The sequence below is a fragment of the Gymnoscopelus microlampas genome (genome assembly GCF_963454915.1).
Source record: "Gymnoscopelus microlampas genome assembly, chromosome: 18".
Classification (NCBI taxonomy): domain Eukaryota; kingdom Metazoa; phylum Chordata; class Actinopteri; order Myctophiformes; family Myctophidae; genus Gymnoscopelus; species Gymnoscopelus microlampas.
This window is the reverse complement of record NC_139955.1, coordinates 19444100-19464930: the sequence shown is the minus strand read 5'-3', so window position 1 is coordinate 19464930 and position 20831 is coordinate 19444100. Positions and strand designations below refer to the sequence as shown.

At 43.0% G+C, this 20831-nt stretch overlaps 1 protein-coding gene across 1 annotated transcript in view; it reads left to right on the top strand.

The window, feature by feature from the left end:
* Positions 1 to 5127: 5127 nt before the first annotated feature.
* The window catches only part of LOC311033532 (glutamate receptor 1-like), a gene marked incomplete at its 5' end in the record, with an annotated part of 77270 nt that continues 61566 nt past the window's right edge, over positions 5128 to 20831 (top strand). The window contains 2 exons of the mRNA XM_084041085.1: positions 5128 to 5218; positions 5492 to 5626. Coding sequence (XP_083897211.1) covers positions 5128 to 5218; positions 5492 to 5626 — 226 coding nt within the window. The remainder of the gene's footprint in view (positions 5219 to 5491; positions 5627 to 20831) is intronic.

Genomic DNA, 20831 nt, shown 5'->3' with positions numbered 1-20831 from the left:
ACACTTTTACATTGTATAATAAGAGGTTCGGGCCGCTACGAGGCCCTCCCATCGAGTAGCACATCGGAGACAGAGACAGTAGAGCGTGTACTCATTCATTGCAACAGCAGTGCTTGTTTCTCGCACATGATTTGGATCCCATGATGGTCCGCTTGTTTTTCATGTGGCAACACCCGGAGGTGAAAACGAAACCGAAACTTAACTTTGTATTGACAGAGAGAGCATGGTCGAGTGACCATAAGTTTGTATTGAGAGAGAGAGCATGAGGACCCGTATGAGAGTAAACGGTAGACGGCCGACCGACCGTACACGACCGACCGTCGCGCATGCACGGGACTCTCAATTGTATATTAGGATAATTGTTTATAACGTGGCGATAGGACATGCTTTCTAATACATGATTTGTTTTTCTGTCAGTCTGTCTGTTTGTATACACGTGTCTGTCTATCCCCTCAAAAGTAGACCAATCACAACTCATGCTGCTACATGCATCAAGACAGAACCACAGAAAAGGAACCAACCAACCAATGTTTATAAACACAGCCTATGCAATGAGCCTGCAGTAGTTTTACGAAAGGGAAATGTATTTCAGGTAAAATCACGCATTTCATATATTTTTGCCAAAGCATCTACCATATCTGTATAGAGAATACACACACTTTCTCATTCTCTTTCTTTTATAGGCCATTCTATGAAAGGAAAACAATTTAAGATGTAAGTAATCTGTTGCAGCTGTGATGATGTGTAGACATATCATATGTCCTGCACTGGTGTGTACCTCTATTCTTAGGTCTGGAGAGGGAAACTCAGGGAGCTAACTCTGTAAGTTTTGGTTATAAAAATGAACAGTATACTTTGGGATTTTCTCCTTCTGTCAACATATCCAAATGGGAAATGTATTCTCGTACAATCTATTCCTGCGCAAAGTGGAGTTTACTGCACCTAAACAGGGGACTGTTATGGGGTGTATACACATACAATTTATGCTGTGCAAACATGTATGAAAGAAAAGTAAGTGGTATAAGACACACTGTGCCTCTCCACATATTCTGCAGGTGGTGTATGCATATTTTAGGGAGTGTTTTGGCAAGAGTAGAGAAAGGGTGTGTATACATAAAAATTATGCTGAGCAAAAATGCTGTCTTCATGGAAGGTGTGACGATGCCATTAACAGCTGTTTGTCCCAGGATATCAGCCACACATGGTCCTGTGGAGAGAGCACTACAGTCTCATCTCCTCCTCCAGTGGCTGACACTTGCCGTGTACAGGCACTGTTGCACTTTTTGGCCTCCCTTTAGAAGTCCCTCCGCTTTTTTAAATTTCATCCTCAAAGCATTGCTCTGAACCAAACCAACGCTATAGTGTAAATATATTTACTGCACAAGACACTTTTTCCCACTCCCTTTTTATTTGTGTTTGATATGCCACTAGAAAGGCTGCCAAATAATAACATTGTTTATAATTTGCTACCTCCACAACTAATGTTTTGATTTCAGTCACACTGTTTTCTTTTTACTGTTTTCACAGCCATGGTTGTTGATGTTTGGTCTACATTAATATGAAGTTAGACATAGAAAGGTTTTATTAACTGGTTAATTATGGGAGTACTGGTGCATTCATATGCAAACAATTTCACACTGATTACTCTGCCATGCCGTGATTTATTATGTAAAACCTCCATACAGAGAAAAGCAGAATAACGTGGAAGCCGCAAAAATTTTCATATATATTGTATGGCCCCTGGATGATTCCAAACAAAGGTTTTTACTAGCTTTTTATTGTATAATTCTTCCAATAAACATAATGCAGCTCTTTAGGTTTACAGCTATTTGCCAATTTTATAGATTTTCACAGAAGTACGCTCTGGAGAGTAAACTGAGTTTGAAAAATTAGCATGTGTGTGCGTCTGTAAGGTAGGACTGCACATGCATGCATGTGTGTATTGTGACTAGAAGTACCCCGACTGGGGTTTTATCAGAAACAATTTCTGCCAAATTGCAAGCACTGGAAATCAACTTGAGCATAAGCCTCTAATCTCCTAAATTTCATTGTCTGTCTGAAGAAAAATGCTAATGCCCTCTTGGAAATAATAAGTGGATGGACTTGATTTTACCATTAACTAGAGGAAGTAGGCTGCCTCAGTCCGATAAATGAGCTCATCCTTAATCCTAGTAATTGTTTGAAAGGGCGGATTTTCCACTTAGTTTTTCAAACAAGCGCAGAGGCATCACACTGTGACATGACTCTCAATCTATCCAGAGAGGATTATAAAAGGTGTCACTTCACTCTGTTCAGAATGCCATGATGAGTACATGCTCAACAGGAAGTGACGGGAGCTTGTTGGCCATAAATGCTTCCATAATAGTTCAAATAATAACCCTGTCTCATCCGTCAGGTGTGCCGTGTGTGCGTGCGTGCGTGCATGCGTGCGTGCATGCGTGCGTGCGATGGAGGGAGGGAGGGGAGGGCATAGGGTATGGTGTGTGTGTGTGAGGCAGTATAGGCTACTGGCATGCACTGTCTTGAGTGACGCACTCGGTTCATATCAAAAATACCACAAGTGTTATTAAATGAAGGTAAATTTAAGAGATAGAATAATGAGATCATTATAATGTCATTGTATTTCAGTGTTTGGAAGATTTCCAGTTTCGGTGCATTAACTTCTAGCGATATTTCAGTTATTTACACTCTAATGGCCCCGTTGGTCAGCTTCTTAAAAGAAAAGCATTAATCAGGAACCCAAAATTACAACATAAATTACACATTAATGCCTCTTTTTTTCATAGAGTCAGCAAAGCCTGAATTCTCATGTGAAATCCCTTCAAGCTGTAACGGTTCCTTAAAAAAAGGAAAAGACAAATTAATTGGTGTTAAAATACAGAATGCCAGCTTTAATTCAAGGGATTTACAGCTCTGGCTGATAAACACTTTATTACAATACATTTGATCACTCATTTCAGATAGTAGGTTTATCCTAATTATGTATGCAGCTATAAGCCTATAACCAAATACCTATAGCCTATAATAACTAGTATAGTCTAGTGGTTTTCAAAGTGGTGTCTAGAGAGCCCCAGCCCCCAGGGTGTCCTTGAGGGCTTTCAGGAGTCCCCAGCGAAATTAGGTGTACTTTTATATTTCACTTCAATTCAGTTCACTTGATAGTATTTCAATATAATTGTATGAGTGACTATTCTAACATAGGATTCAATGCTACTATGAATGTATTTATCTTGTAGGCATACAATACGAACCAAAACATTTGTTGTTGTTGTTGTTGTTGTTTCCATATCAGGGTGGCTTTGACAGAATAGTTTATAATGGGGTCCATGGCCTAATGGAAATCAATTTGAAAAAGTTTGAAAACTGTGTTTTGCAACTTTAAGATTGTGATGACCCCCAACCTCCCTCCCCCTCTCTCTCTCTCTCTCTCTCTCTCTCTCTCTCTCTCTCTCTCTCTCTCTCTCTCTCTCTCTCTCTCTCTCTCACACACACACACACACACACACACACACACACACACACACACACACACACACACACACACACACACACACACACACACACACACACACACACACACACACAAACTCTCTCTCTCTCTCTCTCTCTCTCTCTCTCTCTCTCTCTCTCTCTTGCTCTCTCTCTGTTAAAGAAACAACTGCATTGTATTTTATAAACAGGAGGATGGAGGAAACAAAAGGATGCCCGCTATAGGCCTAATCATACAATTATGAAAGCTCAATATACACAACATGTCAATCCCATTGTTGAACTGTCTGAAGGGGGAGTAACGCACGTTTTGTCCTTAATTGGTTAATTATCGGTTCTTCACATTAGCATATATATGCTCCACAAACTCAACACAATAAATAGGCAAAATAAAGTAGCCTCTTAATTTGTTCGTGAGTGCCCAGCCAAGAAATACTAATCAGTGGTATAAAGTGACGAAGTACATTTTACTCAAGTAGAATGTAGGCCTACTTAAGTACAATTTTGAGGTACTTTTACTTTATTGGAGTATTTCCAATTTTCAGTGCTTTTGCTTCCACTCATTCTGCATAATGAGTACTTTTCTACCTCTCTTTCTATGCGTTTTGATACCAATACTTTTTTACTTTTACTCAAGTAAATGTAGAATTCCGGACTTTTACTTGTTACAGAGTAGCCTAGGCTATTTCTACCACTGACTAGGGACGTTCAAATGAGACCGTCACTATGCGTCTCCAGCACAACTTGTTGTGGTGCGCTCTGTGCGCGTTCTACTGAAGTCACCACTCAGTGTCACAACACAATCCAAGGACACGCAGCATCGTTAGCATCATTAGCTCGAGACCCAAAAGAGAAATTAGATGTTTGCCCAGTACCCAAAACTAGTGAAAATAGCAGATCTACAAGCTCACAATGTGTTGCTTCGGGCCACATTGTGAGTTTGTAGATCGGCTATTTTCACTAATTCTTCAAAATGTGTTTAAAATGTTTTGGAATTTCTTATATCTTCTTTGATGTATTCATGAAATTCTTTTGACAAAAAAAAATCTTTGAGTTTGTTTTTAATTCACGAAAGATGTATTTTTGTTTTTTTATATTTTGAAATAAAAATAATAATTAAAAACAAAATGTAGGAAACAAAACGTTTTTAGGGATATTTACTGGTGGTGACCCACAACAACTTGTCCACATTGTAAAAAAAAAAAAAGAAATGTGTACGCGACCCACAAATGTGTCCCGACCCACTGTTTGGGAAACGGCGAATTAGACCGTCACTGTCCGTCTCCAGCAGTACAACTTGTGGGTGCTCTGTGCGCGTTCTACTGAAGTCACCGCTCACTGTCTAAACACAATCCAAGGACACGCAGCACAGCATCCACATCAGCAGCAGCAAAAGAGAAACAGAGAAGAGAATAGAAGAAGAGAAGACTGACTGTCGATCGGGTGTATTTATTAAACGAAATTTTGCTTCATTCTTACCGTGGAATCGATGGGGATGTGAATGCAGCTCTAAAGCTGTGGAGGCGAACGGAGCGGAGATCAGGGGAGAGGAATTAACTTAAAAAACCACCGCGGATAGACCTTATATATATGCTTGGATTTTGGCTCGTTCTCCTCAAGCCCAATGCAAAAGGAAACATGCAGGGAAGCTTCGCCATCCTCTGCATCGTCAGTTTACTGGGGATGTGCTTGGGTTCGAGCTCAAGTTTTCCAAGTAACATCAATATAGGTAAGAATGTGCGGTGCACGTTGTGTCACGATTTGTTTGCGCTGCCCGCTGTTTGGAGCACACGATTATAGACTAGTCGTCGCCTACAGAAACATAGACTCATCGTCGCCTACACAATTGTTCATAATAAGTTTGATCTCGCATGATCACATCTTGTTTCATCATTTGAGTGATTCTCAAGTATGCTAACCCGATTATCATCAAAGTGAGAGTCTATTGGGTTCAAATATCCCAATAATATTAACACCACTGATATTCCTTGTCCTCTTACAGGAGGGTTATTCCCAACCGGATCGCACGAATATGAGGTGTTTCGGTTCGCGCTCTCCCATCACCAGGACATCCCCAAACTGGTGCCGCAGGTGGATATGGTCAAGATGGGGAACAGCTTCTCCATGACATATGCCTGTGAGTACAATATAATATATAAACCATGACTTCACTGCATAAATACTGTGGAATGCATTTCACACTGCTGGAATGTTTCCTCAATCTGTTGCTTGACTCCGTTTTTTCTTTTTCTTTTTTCTTTTTTAAATATACTGAAATCAAGCTATACAGGCAGGCCATAAGTATTTCTGATAGTACGGAAAACAAATAGCTGTATGGGTTATAATCTCATTAATAACATTGTGCCTAGGAATTGTTTTGTGTTTTGAGTGAGGAGAGCCTTGGGTATAAGCTAGCCTACTATGGGGCTCAGACTCACAGCTGATTGGATAAAGCTCTCCATGGAAACCATAGAGTTACACATCATCGGCAGAGGCGGATTTTAGCTGTTTCATCCGTTTTAAATGCAGTGGGTCACAAACCACCAGGGGGCCCCCACGGGCAGTTTTTTTTGACCCCCCCCCTCTGTGCATCAATTATATCATGGTTTCATTATGTCATCATACAAACCCGGTAAGACTTTATTGTAAAGATAGGCTGATCCATGCAGAATTTTGTTTTACACACGTCATCGTTTTTTTAGCATGAATTTTTAAAAACGATCCCGTGCCTTTACCCTGAGGTAAATAACAGCATGCGCTGCACAGAGCGAGAAACATCTTTCAGTGCAATTCCTAATAAGCCACGGATTGCTACACATGCACACACGCATGCACGCACGCACACACGCATGCACGTATACATACGCACAAACACACACACGCACGCACGCACGCACACACACACACACACACACACACACACACACACACACACACACACACACACACACACACACACACACACACACACACACACACACACACGCACACACACACACACATACAAAATGCATGCAAAGTTTTAAGCCATTGTTTATTGGCTTATCACAACATCTGCAAATGAACCAGGTCTGGATTTTAAAGGCCTTATTTTATTCACTCTCCACCTGCTTGTCTGTGCACTTTGTCAAGGAAAGGGGGAGACAGATGAAGCTATGAAAAGAAAAGGATATTCTAATTCAGATGTAATACGGTTGCAGACAAATTCAATTATGAGCGCTGGAATTGGAAATAAAGTGGATTTCCAACAGCACGAAGCAGATTATTTTAGATTAGACAATCAATGTTCAGCTCTGCTAACAGGCTGCCGTTGAACACAGTTTGTTAAATGGGTGATTGCCTAACGCTCTAGCCTATGTAAGACTTGAGGCTTGATCTGTACCTTTAGTGTTGTGTCACATAATCCTATTACAGTACATGTGAAGTCGATAAAGCCACCTCCTTTTTATCTCTAAATGGTTTTCAGTTGTTCACATCAGACGTGATAGGGAGGGGTTGGGGGAGAGGAGGATCTAAACAAGGATCTGCCATCAGCTCCGCCCCACCCACTGAGGGGACTCGGGGAAGGGCTGTCTTACCGAATGTAAACAGTACCACGTCTGTCTCATTAATGTGACAGTGCTCTTTTCAGTGTGAATGTGATGTATATGAGGGTCAGGCTGGAGGATGAGCGTCCAGTATTTCCAGGGATGGAGCTAGTGGGCTCACACAGTCTGTAGCAGCAGGGGAGATGGACAGAAAGGCTTCATTACGGACTGAGTCACAGCATGCAGCCAGCTCCGAGACGGCTACACATGCAGGATGCGTAGGCGCGATATATGGCCATGTATAAACACTATCTCCATAGTGATGAAACCATAGAGGCGGAATGCGGTGTCTGAATTATACTGTGGCACTTGGAGGAGCCCCCATTTTTATTTTCAACTTAATTTATGAATTTATGGATTTTTGGGGGGGGAGGAATACTGTAAACATGCACACATATGAATGTGCCGCCACAGGGGGCCTGTGTTCTGCAGCAAATTCAATATACCCAGAATATATTTTCATTATCTGACTTCACTGAACCTGGCAGTCACAATCACACTAAGCAGTCACAACCACATGAAGGTTTTTATCAACTCGTTGGCAACCCAGGACTTTCTAATCTAGCTGTGTGTGCATAAAAGGGGCAGTGTTGGAAGCATATGGCCAATCGAAAACATGGACAAACTCACTGGCATCAGAAAAGCATATATTTCTGTGACACTGGGTCAATAGGTTCTACTAAACCTTGACCTCTGACCTCAGTCGTTCATTGTCACCATTGTCGTCCTATCTACATGTTGTCCTTTGTTTGTGTTTCTGTTATGAACTCACCTCTCTCACTCAACAAGATGGCGTCATAGGTTGACATGTTTGCCTTGTGGCGACAGCATGTCAGAGGAGGCCATGAATATCCTGGTTGGCAGTCCATGTGACCATTTCTCGAATATCGGCCAGAAAGGGAACAAATGTCTGACACATCTTCCTGCTGTTCATCACTTGTTCTGTAATAGCTTTGCTATGCTAGCTGTGATGCTAGCTGTGATGCTTGCTGTGGTGGATCTGCCTCTACATGTGTGAAAAGAGGCTCAAGGGCCTGTTAATAATGAGTTGAATAAGGTGTGTGTGTGTGTGTGTGTGTGTGTGTGTGTGTGTGTGTGTGTGTGTGTGTGTGTGTGTGTGTGTGTGTGTGTGTGTGTGTGTGTGTGTGTGTGTGTGTGTGTGTGTGTGTGTGTGTGCGCGCGCGCGCGCAAGTGTGACTGTGTGTGTGGGAATCTACCCATGGCTCCCAGGGGTCTGTGAATGTCGACTCGACGGGTTCACACTCGACGTGGGAGCTCTGTGATGTGCAGGGCGTGCCAGCCAGTTTCCTTTTGGGGACCATGCTAACCAATTGGACCATTCACACCTTCTGTGTGTTCAGCAGGAGTGTAGTGATAGTTTTGGCATCTGTTCTTTTTCTTCTTCTATTTTAGCACCGGGCAGCAAAAAGAAATACATAAGAATTTGATAAACAAAGATGTTAATAATGGTGTTGTAAGTCATATTTTTTGGGTTTAAACAAAACCTTTTTTGTTAAAAGGTTAAAGCTCTATTCTGATAGCAATCATTGCAGTGTTTGTTCGGTAACAGGGGTCTCCCTGCCTCTCCACTCCTGCACTAGAAAACACATTTTTAGGTGGGTCATCAATTTCACCCAATCAGAAGAGAGATCAGCTTCAATTGAATAGTGTTCCAGTTCCAATTCTGTCTGCAACCCCCCCCCCCCCCCCCCCCATCCCAACTTGAAATTGGATTTTCTGTTTACTATTGCAATGATTACTAGGGGAATATAGAGCTATCTCTCACGTACACCACCCTTAAGGTTTAAATATGTCAATTATTATCAATACTTTCCAGACAGAATGACGGCAAAGATAATCCTGGTATTGACCAAACAGAAACAAGAAAAAAGCTGTAGGCTGTATCATTACAATAATACTTTATAAATTTGTGTTAGTATTCCTCTGTTGTAAAGAGAGGAAAAGTGAGAGGAATACATTTTACTCGCATTTAAAGAGGAGGAATACAGGGAGATGTACTACAGTCAGAGCATGTTTCACTAATACAACACCCATAAAGATAAATGTTAGGATGCTGTTGCAACAGCTGTTGGAGCAACACGCTCCAACATAAGAAATGTGCTGAACAGCCAGGCTCCTGTTTGGGCCATAACATCACTTTGAAGCAATTCGCAGCGCTTCCGCGTCCAGTGTGAACCTGCCGTGTGAAAAGCCAAGAGGTGAATGGACCCTTGTCCCTGGGGATGAATGAGGCTCCGGATGAGGCTGATACCCATCAGCTGGCTCCTATGAACAGTCAGACACACACACACACACACACACACACACACACACACACACACACACACACACACACACACACACACACACACACACACACACACACAAAACGCACACACACAAAACGCACATCCACATACAAAATGCATGCACACACCAACACACAATTTAAATGCAGGGTCACATACAAACACATGCACAGTCATACACACACACACACACACACGCACGCACGCACGCACGCACGCACGCACGCACGCACGCACGCACGCACGCACGCACACACACACACACACACACACACACACACACACACACACACACACACACACACACACACACACACACACACACACACACACACACACACCACTGGCACCTGTCTAGGGAAGCAGAGAGGAGAATGTATGTGTGGTTAGATTAAGAGAGAGAGGGGGCAGAGAGGAAGAGAGGGATGATAGGAGAAAAGGGAGGGAGAGAGAGAGAGAGAGAGAGAGAGAGAGAGAGAGAGAAAGAGATGAGAAGGGGTGTATAGTGTGCAAGCAAATGGTAGATGACTGTCTTATTTGCTTGTTGGTTCATTAGAAGTAAATTAATGACAGTGACAGCATTGTACTGTAGGTGTGATGTGACAGCGCTATGGTTCAGTCTAACAGATCAGTGCACTTCTATTCTGTGTATCACGTGATACGTGATCTTTTATGCAACACCCCTGTTAGTAGTGGCTGTTGTTAATGTATGTATGTGCAGGTGTGTACCTCTGTGTGCTTGTACTGTACACACATAATGACAGGAAGAGCTTCCTGGATTTGCCCGTTTTACTTACTGCAGCTAAAAATACTGCATCCTACAGTATACAATGTTCACACAACATATTAGTCACTGTTCTCTCTTATATCACATTACCATAATCTGCTATTGACTTGGTTCATAATAAGGACGTCACTGAATCGCTAGAGCTTCATTCACAATCCCCTGAAGGCCTCCATCTGTGACTTGATATCAAACGTGTGTGGTGGCTAAGCTTTGGCTATCACATCCATAGAAGAAATGAAATTGTCCTCAAAACAGAGAAGGCTCCAATACGAAACACTGTAGTGACTAGTTTGGAAGTTAGAATTAGATTCATTTAGATTAATGAGCAACCAGCTTTGCATTTAATGTTATGCCCAAACCAACCAAGCATCCCAAAAGAAAGCCTTTTATTAAGCCTAATTAGGATCCATCGAAAAGGCAATTTGTGTTGTCACTCCAATCTGGGCGGTCAGTATTTCCCCAACTCTCAGAGGATCCTCCAAACAGGAGTGTGAGAGGATCTGATCTCTGTGCGAGCCCTGATCGATGAACTGAGCACCACGCAGACTTGCAGAGAGGCCCGTCGGCCCGATCAATACAGGATAGATGAGGACGGTGTAGAGAAAGAGAGAGTGTGTGTGTGTGATTCATCCTGGGCAGTCCTCGAGGACGGAAATGAATTATTAGCAGTTGATAGGATGTGTGTGTAGTTCCGCTCGGGCACATGGGACACCACATAGGTTATGCAGCGGTCAAGTCCAGGCACATTGAAAGACACATCTCATGTTCCTCCTTGCAGCAATAATGCACACACTGTACCGATACTGATATGACATTTTAATTGAGGGACTCCCTAAAACCCAGCAGTGTTTCACCTGGGGACTGCCCCTCACGTTCTTTACAGCTCACATGGGCTCATCTTGTCAAGCTATAATCAGTGGTGGTAAAAGTACTCCAATGTTTTACTTAAGTAAAAGTATCAATACTGCAATGTAGAAGACTACTCCGTTACAAGTAAAAGTCCGGAAATCAACATTTACTTGAGTAAAAGTACAAAAGTATTGGCATCAAAATATACCTAAAGTACAGCAAAATATACCTAAAGTACAGCTCACAACGCGTCGCGATGCGACGCGTTGTGAGCTTGTATATCGGCTATTCTCAAATAGCCTATGTATAAAATAGGGCTAAAGTGGTTAATGTATGTTTTATAATGTAATAATTTATAACTGCAAAGTAACTAGTAACTAGTAAAGTTTTCAAATAATTGTAGTGGAGTCAAAGTACTATATTTGCCTCTGTGATGTAGTGGAGTAGCAGTAAAAGTACTGACAATTGGAAATACTCCAGTAAAGTAAAAGTACCTCAAAAAGTACTTAAGTACAGTACTTGAGTAAATGAACTTAGTTACTTTCCACCACTGGCTATAATCAAAGCTAAGTTAGCTACATTGAAGATTAACAAGGTTGCTGAACCAAGTTTCATATCAATATTGATGAAGCCTACTAGAGTATGTGCAAATGCTATATAGATTTTAATAGATTATATTCCAACCCTATTGATATGCAAGTTGAGGCACGCTCACATGGCTCAAGACCTTGTTGTCGGCACACCTTGCCTTGTTGTCAAGTAATGTTGTACAGTAAATGCCATCTGAACTTAACTGTGAAGCCCGTTTTTCAATTTCATCAAATCTCAGCTTCTTATTAGCGCTTTTGTGTCAAAGAATGTCGCCATGGTTACGGGGCTGCCCAGCTATGGGACGAACTGCCTCCCGGGTTGCCAGATCATGTGCGCATATCCCCCCACGGATGCGTCGACCGGGTATGGTCTAGTTTGTTATAAAAAACATTAATTATTTCAATACATTCAAACATTATCCTAGCTAACATCACACTATCTAGCTACAGTACATAATGTAAACAGAAGAGAGTGTGCCTACCTTGTTGTTCAGAAGCGTGCACTGCTACATCCTGCTAAACCACACCCATCTTGGTGAAACACCGCTCTTTTAGTTATTCCCTTTTATTGGAGGCTCTAGGACCTTTCGAGTTGTTCATTATACATGATATCCTACTTTTATATAGTTCTATATTGTTGCTGTACCTGTTTTGGTTGCTACTGTACAACCAAATTCCCCCTCTGGGGTTACAGTAATAAAGTTTTATCCTTATGTTACTGAAATATGCTGATGTGAATTCCAAGTCATTGCATTGTTGAAAGCTTAATGTCAGTATGTGGCAATATTTACTGCAGATAGGGAGAAATGATGGGTTATATTTTATGCCTCTGAATGCCTCTGAACATTTTTGAAGCGGTTATCCATAATGTGATATACATTCCTTCATTCTGTCTATTTACTGTGTGTGTGTGTGTGTGTGTGTGTGTGTGTGTGTGTGTGTGTGTGTGTGTGTGTGTGTGTGTGTGTGTGTGTGTGTGTGTGTGTGTGTGTGTGTGTGTGTGTGTGTGTGCTTTGTTCCTAAGAGAGAGAGAGTTTTTGTCTGCGTGTGTGTTTGAGATTGCATTGGGAAATTATGTCTCACCTCATGCGGTACGTGCACAAGGACATGCACACACACACACACACACACACACACACACACACACACACACACACACACACACACACACACAGCGTGTGTGCATGCGCACACGCATATACAGTATAACAAGAGAAAGAGCTTCATCAGATGCATTTAATGTATTATTCATTGCAGCACATGCAAAGCTACAGTATCACTCCATGGGCATAAATAGGTACGTATTAATAATCCAATGAAATGAAAAACTGTGCTATTCTGTTGTGCTTACGGCCACGATGAGGATTTAGCCCTGGAGGATTAGCTTGCATGGGGAAACTGGACGAAGAAACGTTTGTTTCCTGGAGACTTTCTTTTCGGCCCTCTCCATCTATTTTTCACACATGCACACGTGCACACATCACACCACAACACATTGCCATGTCTGCCAGAAAGAACGCCCCAAAAACATAGTCTCATCTGGGATGTGAGAGTGAGGAGGCATGGGCTGGTTGGGGATTGGAGGTCAAACTGTCATTACAGACCTGGTGGCTCGTGTCAATCAGACTCATGGGAGTTGTGTTTTTATTGTGTAGCTGCCGTGTCAGCTGTCTGTTCACAGCTGTGCTGACCGGTTTTGTCCTCGGGGTTCACGGGACATAAAAATAGTCAGCTGAACAGCGTGTCAATTCTCCCTTTGGACGTTTGGGGACAGGACAGATATTTGTTAAGAAGAAAACAATGATAGCAGAGAAAACCCACTGAGCGGCAGTGGTGGAAGAAGTAGTTTTGTTTTTACTTAAGTAAAAGTAACAATACCACAATATAAAAAGTCCTGTATTAAGTAAAAGTCCTGTATTAAAAAAATGACTTGAGTAAAAGTACAAAAGTATTAGCATGAAGATGTATTTAAAGTACCAAAGTAAAAGTACTCAAATTTGTCACTTAGCTCACTTAGCTTGTAGCTTGTAGATCGGCTATGTTCGATTAGCCATAGTATGAAATGGGGCGTAAGTGGTTAATGCATGTTTCACTCAGCAGCATTCCTCCTGGATCGCTGCCTGCCAGCCACTGGTTTGATGAATTTGGAGGTCTGCCTTCTCAGCAGGAGTTCCGGGGAAGTAGAACTGCCCACAGCAATCTGGTCCCAGATCAGTGCTGCATATCGTTGCTGTCGGGCAGAAACCTCTTATCTCCATATTTAACTTTTTTTGTAAATGAATGCCCTAGTAAAAGTATTTTTGAATTTGAATCCTGAAAAGTAACAGTTTTGGACATATACACTGTATGAGGTTTCCAACCGGCAGCAACAATATGTACTTTTACCATTGTGCATTTTAGTTTAAATTTACTCTCACTCAATATCTCGTTTTTATTTGCGTGGAGCTGACCTGTAAAATTTGACTATGTTTTTGGAAGTACTTTTATGAACTGCATATTGACTGATTGATTAATTGATTGATAGAGACCAGAACAGTGGGATACGGAGTCGTACTGACTGTCAGTGAGTGTGTTTGTAACTGTCTGTTTGTGTTTGTGTACATGTGAGGCATGTGGTCTCTTCACCCTCGGATCTGAGGATTACAGTTAAATCTCTCAGTGTCTTTTAGACCTGAGTGTACAAATGGTCCATTTGGGTCCATATTTTAGTGTTTAGCATTCACACCTATAGCTCTTTTGACCGTGAGGTATACACCAAGGCCCACGCACACACAAGCGCACACACGCATACACGCCTGTGTTAGCCTCATTGTCTTTCAGCTGCTGTTCTGAGTCCTGCTTTGAATTCACAGACTTACTGCACATTTAAAATAATTCTTCATTCTCAGGAGGCTCTGGCAGCTGGGTCCAACTTAAGATGTGTGGGTTTGACAGTTATGACTTGTGTTAGAATATGACTTGCCTGGTGGGGACGAGGGACAAGCTTGGTGCGGTGGAGGAGGAGAGAGGGACAGTCCCTGGGTTGTGTGTCAGCTGTCATGTTTTTTGTTGCGGAAACAGATGTTTGGTCTTCACTTTGTCATGAATCTCAGCAGCTATACTGTGTGCTGTAATGAGGAACAAAGCTTGTTAAACTGCGTTGTGTTGTGTAACTCAGCCCTGCTAACCCTCACGTTGACGGCACAAGACAGCTCCTTGTCATCCACACAGCCGTGCATGTGGGCGTTGTGCGATGCTAAATGACTCTTCTGGTGTAACAGCAGAGCTGGTATCTCTAGCAGAATGAGGAAGAGAGACCTACTACCTGTGTACTGTCCTGTCAGCTCTCGTTGAGATGTGGAAAATAGTGTAATTGCTGCTGTACATCTCTGGCTATCCTGACAGTCTAGTTCAGTGGTTCTCAACCAGTGGTCCAGGGACCACCAGTGGTCCTTGAGGAGGTTCCAGGTGATGGAGAGTTGGTAAACAAAATTAATCCCTTACTCTTAAGTCTTGAGATGGTTTTCATTTGGTTTAAATCTATTGTTAAACATCTGCATTACAGGGGTGCCTGCTGGCCTAGCGGTCCAGGCGCTAACCACATAGATTGGTAAACCAGTCTTACAGTGAGTCGTGGTTTCGACTCCCGATCCCGGCGGCCTCTCCCCATTTCCTGTCAGCCTACTTTCCTCTCAAATAAAGACAGATAAAGCCCAAAAAATATCTTAAAAAAAAACATCTGCATTACTTAACCACTTAAACCCCAGCATCCGTATTGTGGGGAAAGCTTTCGCTGAAAATAGCATTGTGAGCTTGTCGATCGGCTATTTTCAGCGAAAGCTTTCCCCACCATAACAGTAAACAGAAAATACTCTAGTATTGAGCCCTGAGGGACTCCGGTTACCCATATGGGGTTCAAGTGGTTAATTAAATAATTGTTATTTTGATTTGACAACGTTTGCCTGTTATCTCTCCTATTGGTACCACATAATGGCATGGAATTGTGGACAAAATTGTATCGAACGATAACAAAATATTCAAAGTCTTGGGTCTGAGAGGCTAAATCTCATCAAATGGTGGTCCGTGGCTCAAATGCCGAATAAATAATGGACCTTCGTATGAAAAGCACTGGTCTAGTTTATAGAATGGCATCTATCAGTTCCTAATGTATGCCTGCATGTCTAGTCTCCCCTCTCCTCTTCCTCCCTCCTCTGTCAGAGTAGTGAGTGATGGAGGGATCGGGCCTTCCCTCTGCACCTGCTAGCGCTGATGCGCAGATGGAGGGATATTTGCAGAGAGGGATGATTGTAGAGGCTTATTGGAAATCCTCTACCCCCTGCCTGGACCGTTTTGGTCTGGGCCAGGCTCTGAACTGCTGCCCAGGTAAAGTGTTTATTCAGCAGGCTGTGGGGGCTCCGCTAGGAACCAGATTGGAGGTGTAGAGAGAAACGACCGGAGACAATAGCCTAGAGCAGTGGTTTTCAACCCTTTTCATATCAAGGTCCATTATTTATTCTGCATTTGAGCCACGGACCACTATTAAATGATGAGATTTAGCCTCTCAGACCCAAAACGTTTAATATTTTGTTATCGTTGGATAAGATTTTGTCCACAATTCCATGCTGTATTGATGTGGGTGCCATAGGAGAAAATAACAATTATTCTACATTCTCTAATTGTGTAGACTTATTGCAAATTAAGTAATGCAGATGTTTAACAATAATTTAACTCTCAAGAGCTATAGATCTACAGGGTCAATTTGGTAACTTTCCATCGTTTAGCTGGGGACCACCTGGAACCTCCTCAAGGACCACTGGTGGTCCCCGGACCACTGGTTGAGAACCACTGGCCCAGAGTGAGTATCAGGAGCAGTGGGCAGCTACAGGGGCAGCACCTCAGGGAGCAGTTAGGAGTTAAGTGTCTTGCTCAAGGATGCAAATCGAGGACCTTCTGCGACCCAGGCGGGAAACAGAAGTAGCTGTGATAGCTGTTCTCCGGGATGGAGGGAGAGCCCTTATGTGTGTGTCCTTGTTGTCTCCGCCAGGCCGAAGGCATGGCGAGAGAGTATGTTTTACCCTCCGTCCGTCCGTCCGTGTGTGTGTCCGTCCGTCCTTCTGTCTGTTACCAGCTAATCTCCGCCACCGTTGCCCCAGTCGCTGTGAAACTGCACACACACACTCCCTCGATGCCACAGCAGAACCTCTGCCCCAAATTTTTCACATGGGCCTGTTATAGCGCCACCAGGAGGCCGATTTGTGCAAAACACATTTTTGGATATTACTCCTACAGATTTTATCCAAATATCACGCAAACCGGTACACAGTATCTCTATAGTCATGTGATCAAGACGGATCTGTCCGATATTTCATATTACATCCTGATTGGCTAAGGTTGGCTTCCAAAGTTGGCAGGATTGGTCCGTTTTGAACAAAATGTCTCAAATCATGAACGCAGCGTGTGATTTCCGTGAAAATTTGCACACACATTCCCACTAGGCCAAGGACGCAATGACCCCCTTTTCACATTGCCCTGTTATAGCGCCACCAGCAGGTCTAATTTAGCAAAACACATTTTTGCAACAAAATGCCTCAAATCATGAATGCACGCTCATTCCCACTAGGCAGAGGAAGAAATGCCACCCTTTTCACATTGTCCTATTATAGCGCCACCAGGAGGCCACAATAACGACGTGACCTGGCGGAGACCTGTGCTCCGAGGAGCACTTTTTCTAGTTGATGATACTATTTTGATTGTTTTGTGCTGCTGTTGTTTTTGTGTTTGTTTAAAAGTTTGTTAACTCCACGAGGGCTCCCTTGACAATGAGATCTCTCAAGCATCTCAAGGGGTTTGTCCAACGTCAAATTTGAAACAAAATAAATTACCCACCTAATGAGGCAACAAAATGCCATTGTTTATTTATTTTTGTATTTAGTTTTTAACTGAGAGTTAAATGGATGGAATAGTTAACAATGTGGTCCCTTTCCCTCTCCCTCTAATGGAGCCTAATGCCTTAGCCGTTCTTCTCTAAGCAAATAGACAAGCATCTCCTCTAATGTGATGTCTTTTGAGGATCCTCAGCCAATAGTTGAACCCCAGACATTGAACTAAATTGTTTGTGATGGGTCTCTCTATTCCTTTTTTTCTTTTTCTTAACCTTGTTACCTTTTCCTACAGTATACTACTTTGTCTCTCTCTCTCTCTCTCTCTCTCTCTCTCTCTCTCTCTCTCTCTCTCTCTCTCTCTCTCTCTCTCTCTCTCTCCCTCTCTCCCTCTCCCTCTCTCCCTCTCTCTCTCTCTCTCTCTCTCTCTCTCTCTCTCTCTCTCTCTCTCTCTCTCTCTCTCTCTCTCTCTCTCTCTCTCTCTCTCATTCGCAGTAGCATAAATACTGCTCAATTTCACAGGCACTAAATCTCCCACGAGCTGTGTACATCCCTGGAGTGCATCAAGGGACATATGGGTGTGTGGGAGAAAGGCAGACAGAGAGACTGGCAGGCCAAGAAATAGAGATAGAATGACAGGCAGGCAGACAGACAGAAAGAAAGACAGACAGACAGGTAGAGAGATAGAGAGACAGGCAGGTTATGAGACAGAGAGACAGGCAGGCAGAGAGACAGAGAGACAAGCAAGCACTGAGACAGAGACACATGCAGACAGAGAGATGCTGTAGAGCTCCCGTCCTTCTCCCATACTGAGAAAAACACTCCTCCACACCCTGAGGAACCATTGTACATTTCTCAGTTGTTGTTGTTGAGGCCACGCTGACATATGATATTTTGTTTTAGCACAATGCTCATTAGTTTCCTCTGGAACAGATTTCAGATCCCAGTTTGGAGGGGAACTCCCACAGTAAAGTGTACACTCACACCCTCCTCCCACTCAGTGGTGTCTGGAGGTCCGTAGTGGTGCTGCTCTCAACCACCCAGGGCCCCCTGTATCTCTGTGCAGACGGAGATTGATTGCAGCGTGTGAGTCATGCATTGTTGGAGGGCTCGCTGAGCAGACCCCCCCCCACACACACACACACACACACACACACACACACACACACACACACACACACACGTTTGTATTACTATACTTGTGAGGACATCAACGCTTTAGGACAGGCATTTTATGAATGCCATTTAAAATATATATATTTTGCCAATAGCCGAAAAACAGCAGATCTACAAGCCCACAACGCGACGCGTTGTGAGCTTATAGATCAGCTATTTTTCGGTGCATGACACTGGAGCATAAATCAAGTATAAATCATGTTTAACTCTAATTCTAACCCCTTAACCTGACCTCTAAATGTCTAATCCTAACCTGAATGCTTTTCTAATTGTAAACGTAAAATATATATTTTTTTTAACTATAAAACAACCATTTGTCTTGTGAGGATCAGGAAAACGGTCCTCACAAGTCACAGTGTATATTTCTTCAAATTCTACTATACTTGGTCCTCGCAAGTATAGTAATACAAACACACACACACACACACACACACACACACACACACACACACACACACACACACACACACACACACACACACACACACACACACACACACACACACACACACACACACACACACACACACACACACACACCGCCCCCATCACCACCACCTTAGGGATTCTTCAAAAGCAAAATTCAAGCACACAGTACAGTGCAAAACGAGTGAGACAGACGAGCTGAGTTCTCTACGAGGAGACTGGATTTGTTGGGTGCATGCAGGGACATACATACTAATTGAAGAGAAGTGGTGAGTGTGTGCGTGTGTGTGCATGTATGTGTGTGTCTGTGTTTTTGCACGTGTGTGAGTGAAGATGCATGTCTACTGCTGCATTGACCTTTGCTGTCATTAACATAGCTGATTAGCTATGTGGAAGATGGATTGGACCGGAGGGACAAATAACATGCTCACCGTTTTTATTACACACATCCTCTGACAGTTATTAGCCATGCATGGCTGAGTGGAGGGGGATTTGTGTCAGACAAGTTTATATCCCCTCTAAGTGTTGTGAGTCTCTTTGAGTGACCTTCTAACCCACTGCTGATGAATGAATCCTGCAGACATGAATATAGCCTCCATCAATCCTGTCGTCTCTCGGGACAGACGCTCAGAAAGAAGTGGGAACACATAATCTAGCTAGCAATGATGATAGCGTGCTGTCACCCTTCAACAACTTAAAGGGATAGTTCATGGATATGTTTTTGTTTTTGTCGCATTCCTAAGCCAATAATTTGATGACCGGCAGCGGTCACAAAGAGTCTCCTTTCTTTCTCCTACTGGAACCACTGCCTCCCGGTCCGCTGGTCATCAAAGAATAATATAAAAACAAAAAATAATTCAACCTTGGGGTGACTAACATAATAAAATATGTTTTTGGGTGAACTATCCCTTTAAACCCCAGGATCCATATTCTGAGGGAAAACCTTCGCAGAAAATAACAGATCTACAAGCTTGTAGGTCTGCTATTTTCTGCGAAGATATTTAATGTAGAGCGAAAACAAAACAACACACTATTATAGAGCCCCGGGGGACTCCGGTCAACCATGGAGTTGCAAAATGCATGGTATTAACTGCATGTCAGTCTAATTGAAAGCTTGTCTTCACCCTCACATGTTCACCCTTAAAGATCACCAATGTATGGGTTACTTTGCATCAAAGGGTCTTTTTAAGGTGGAAATGGCTATTTTGCCCGACACTTTTTGACAGCTGTGACCTTGCCGTTGAAAAGGTGGCATTTGCTGGGTGTCATAAACCCAGCGTTGTGACTCTGACTCTCAGAACCAATCTGTTGGGAATGGGATCTGCTGAGGATGGAAAGACCTGGGCTGACGTTGCTACTCACCATTTCAATTTCATGTCATATACTGTGTGTGTGTGTGTGTGTGTGTGTGTGTGTGTGTGTGTGTGTGTGTGTGTGTGTGTGTGTGTGTGTGAGAGAGAGAGAGAGAGAGAGTTTTTGTCTGTGTGTGTGTGTGTGTGTGTGTGTGTGTGTGTGTGTGTGTGTGTGTTTGAGATTGCATTGTGAAATTATATCTCACCTCATACGGTATGTGCACAAGGACATACGCACGCACGGACGCACGCACGGACGCACGCACGCACGGACGCACGCACGCACGCACGCACACACACACACACACACACACACACACACACACACACACACACACACACACACACACACACACACACACACACACACACACACACACACACACACACACACACACACACACGCAC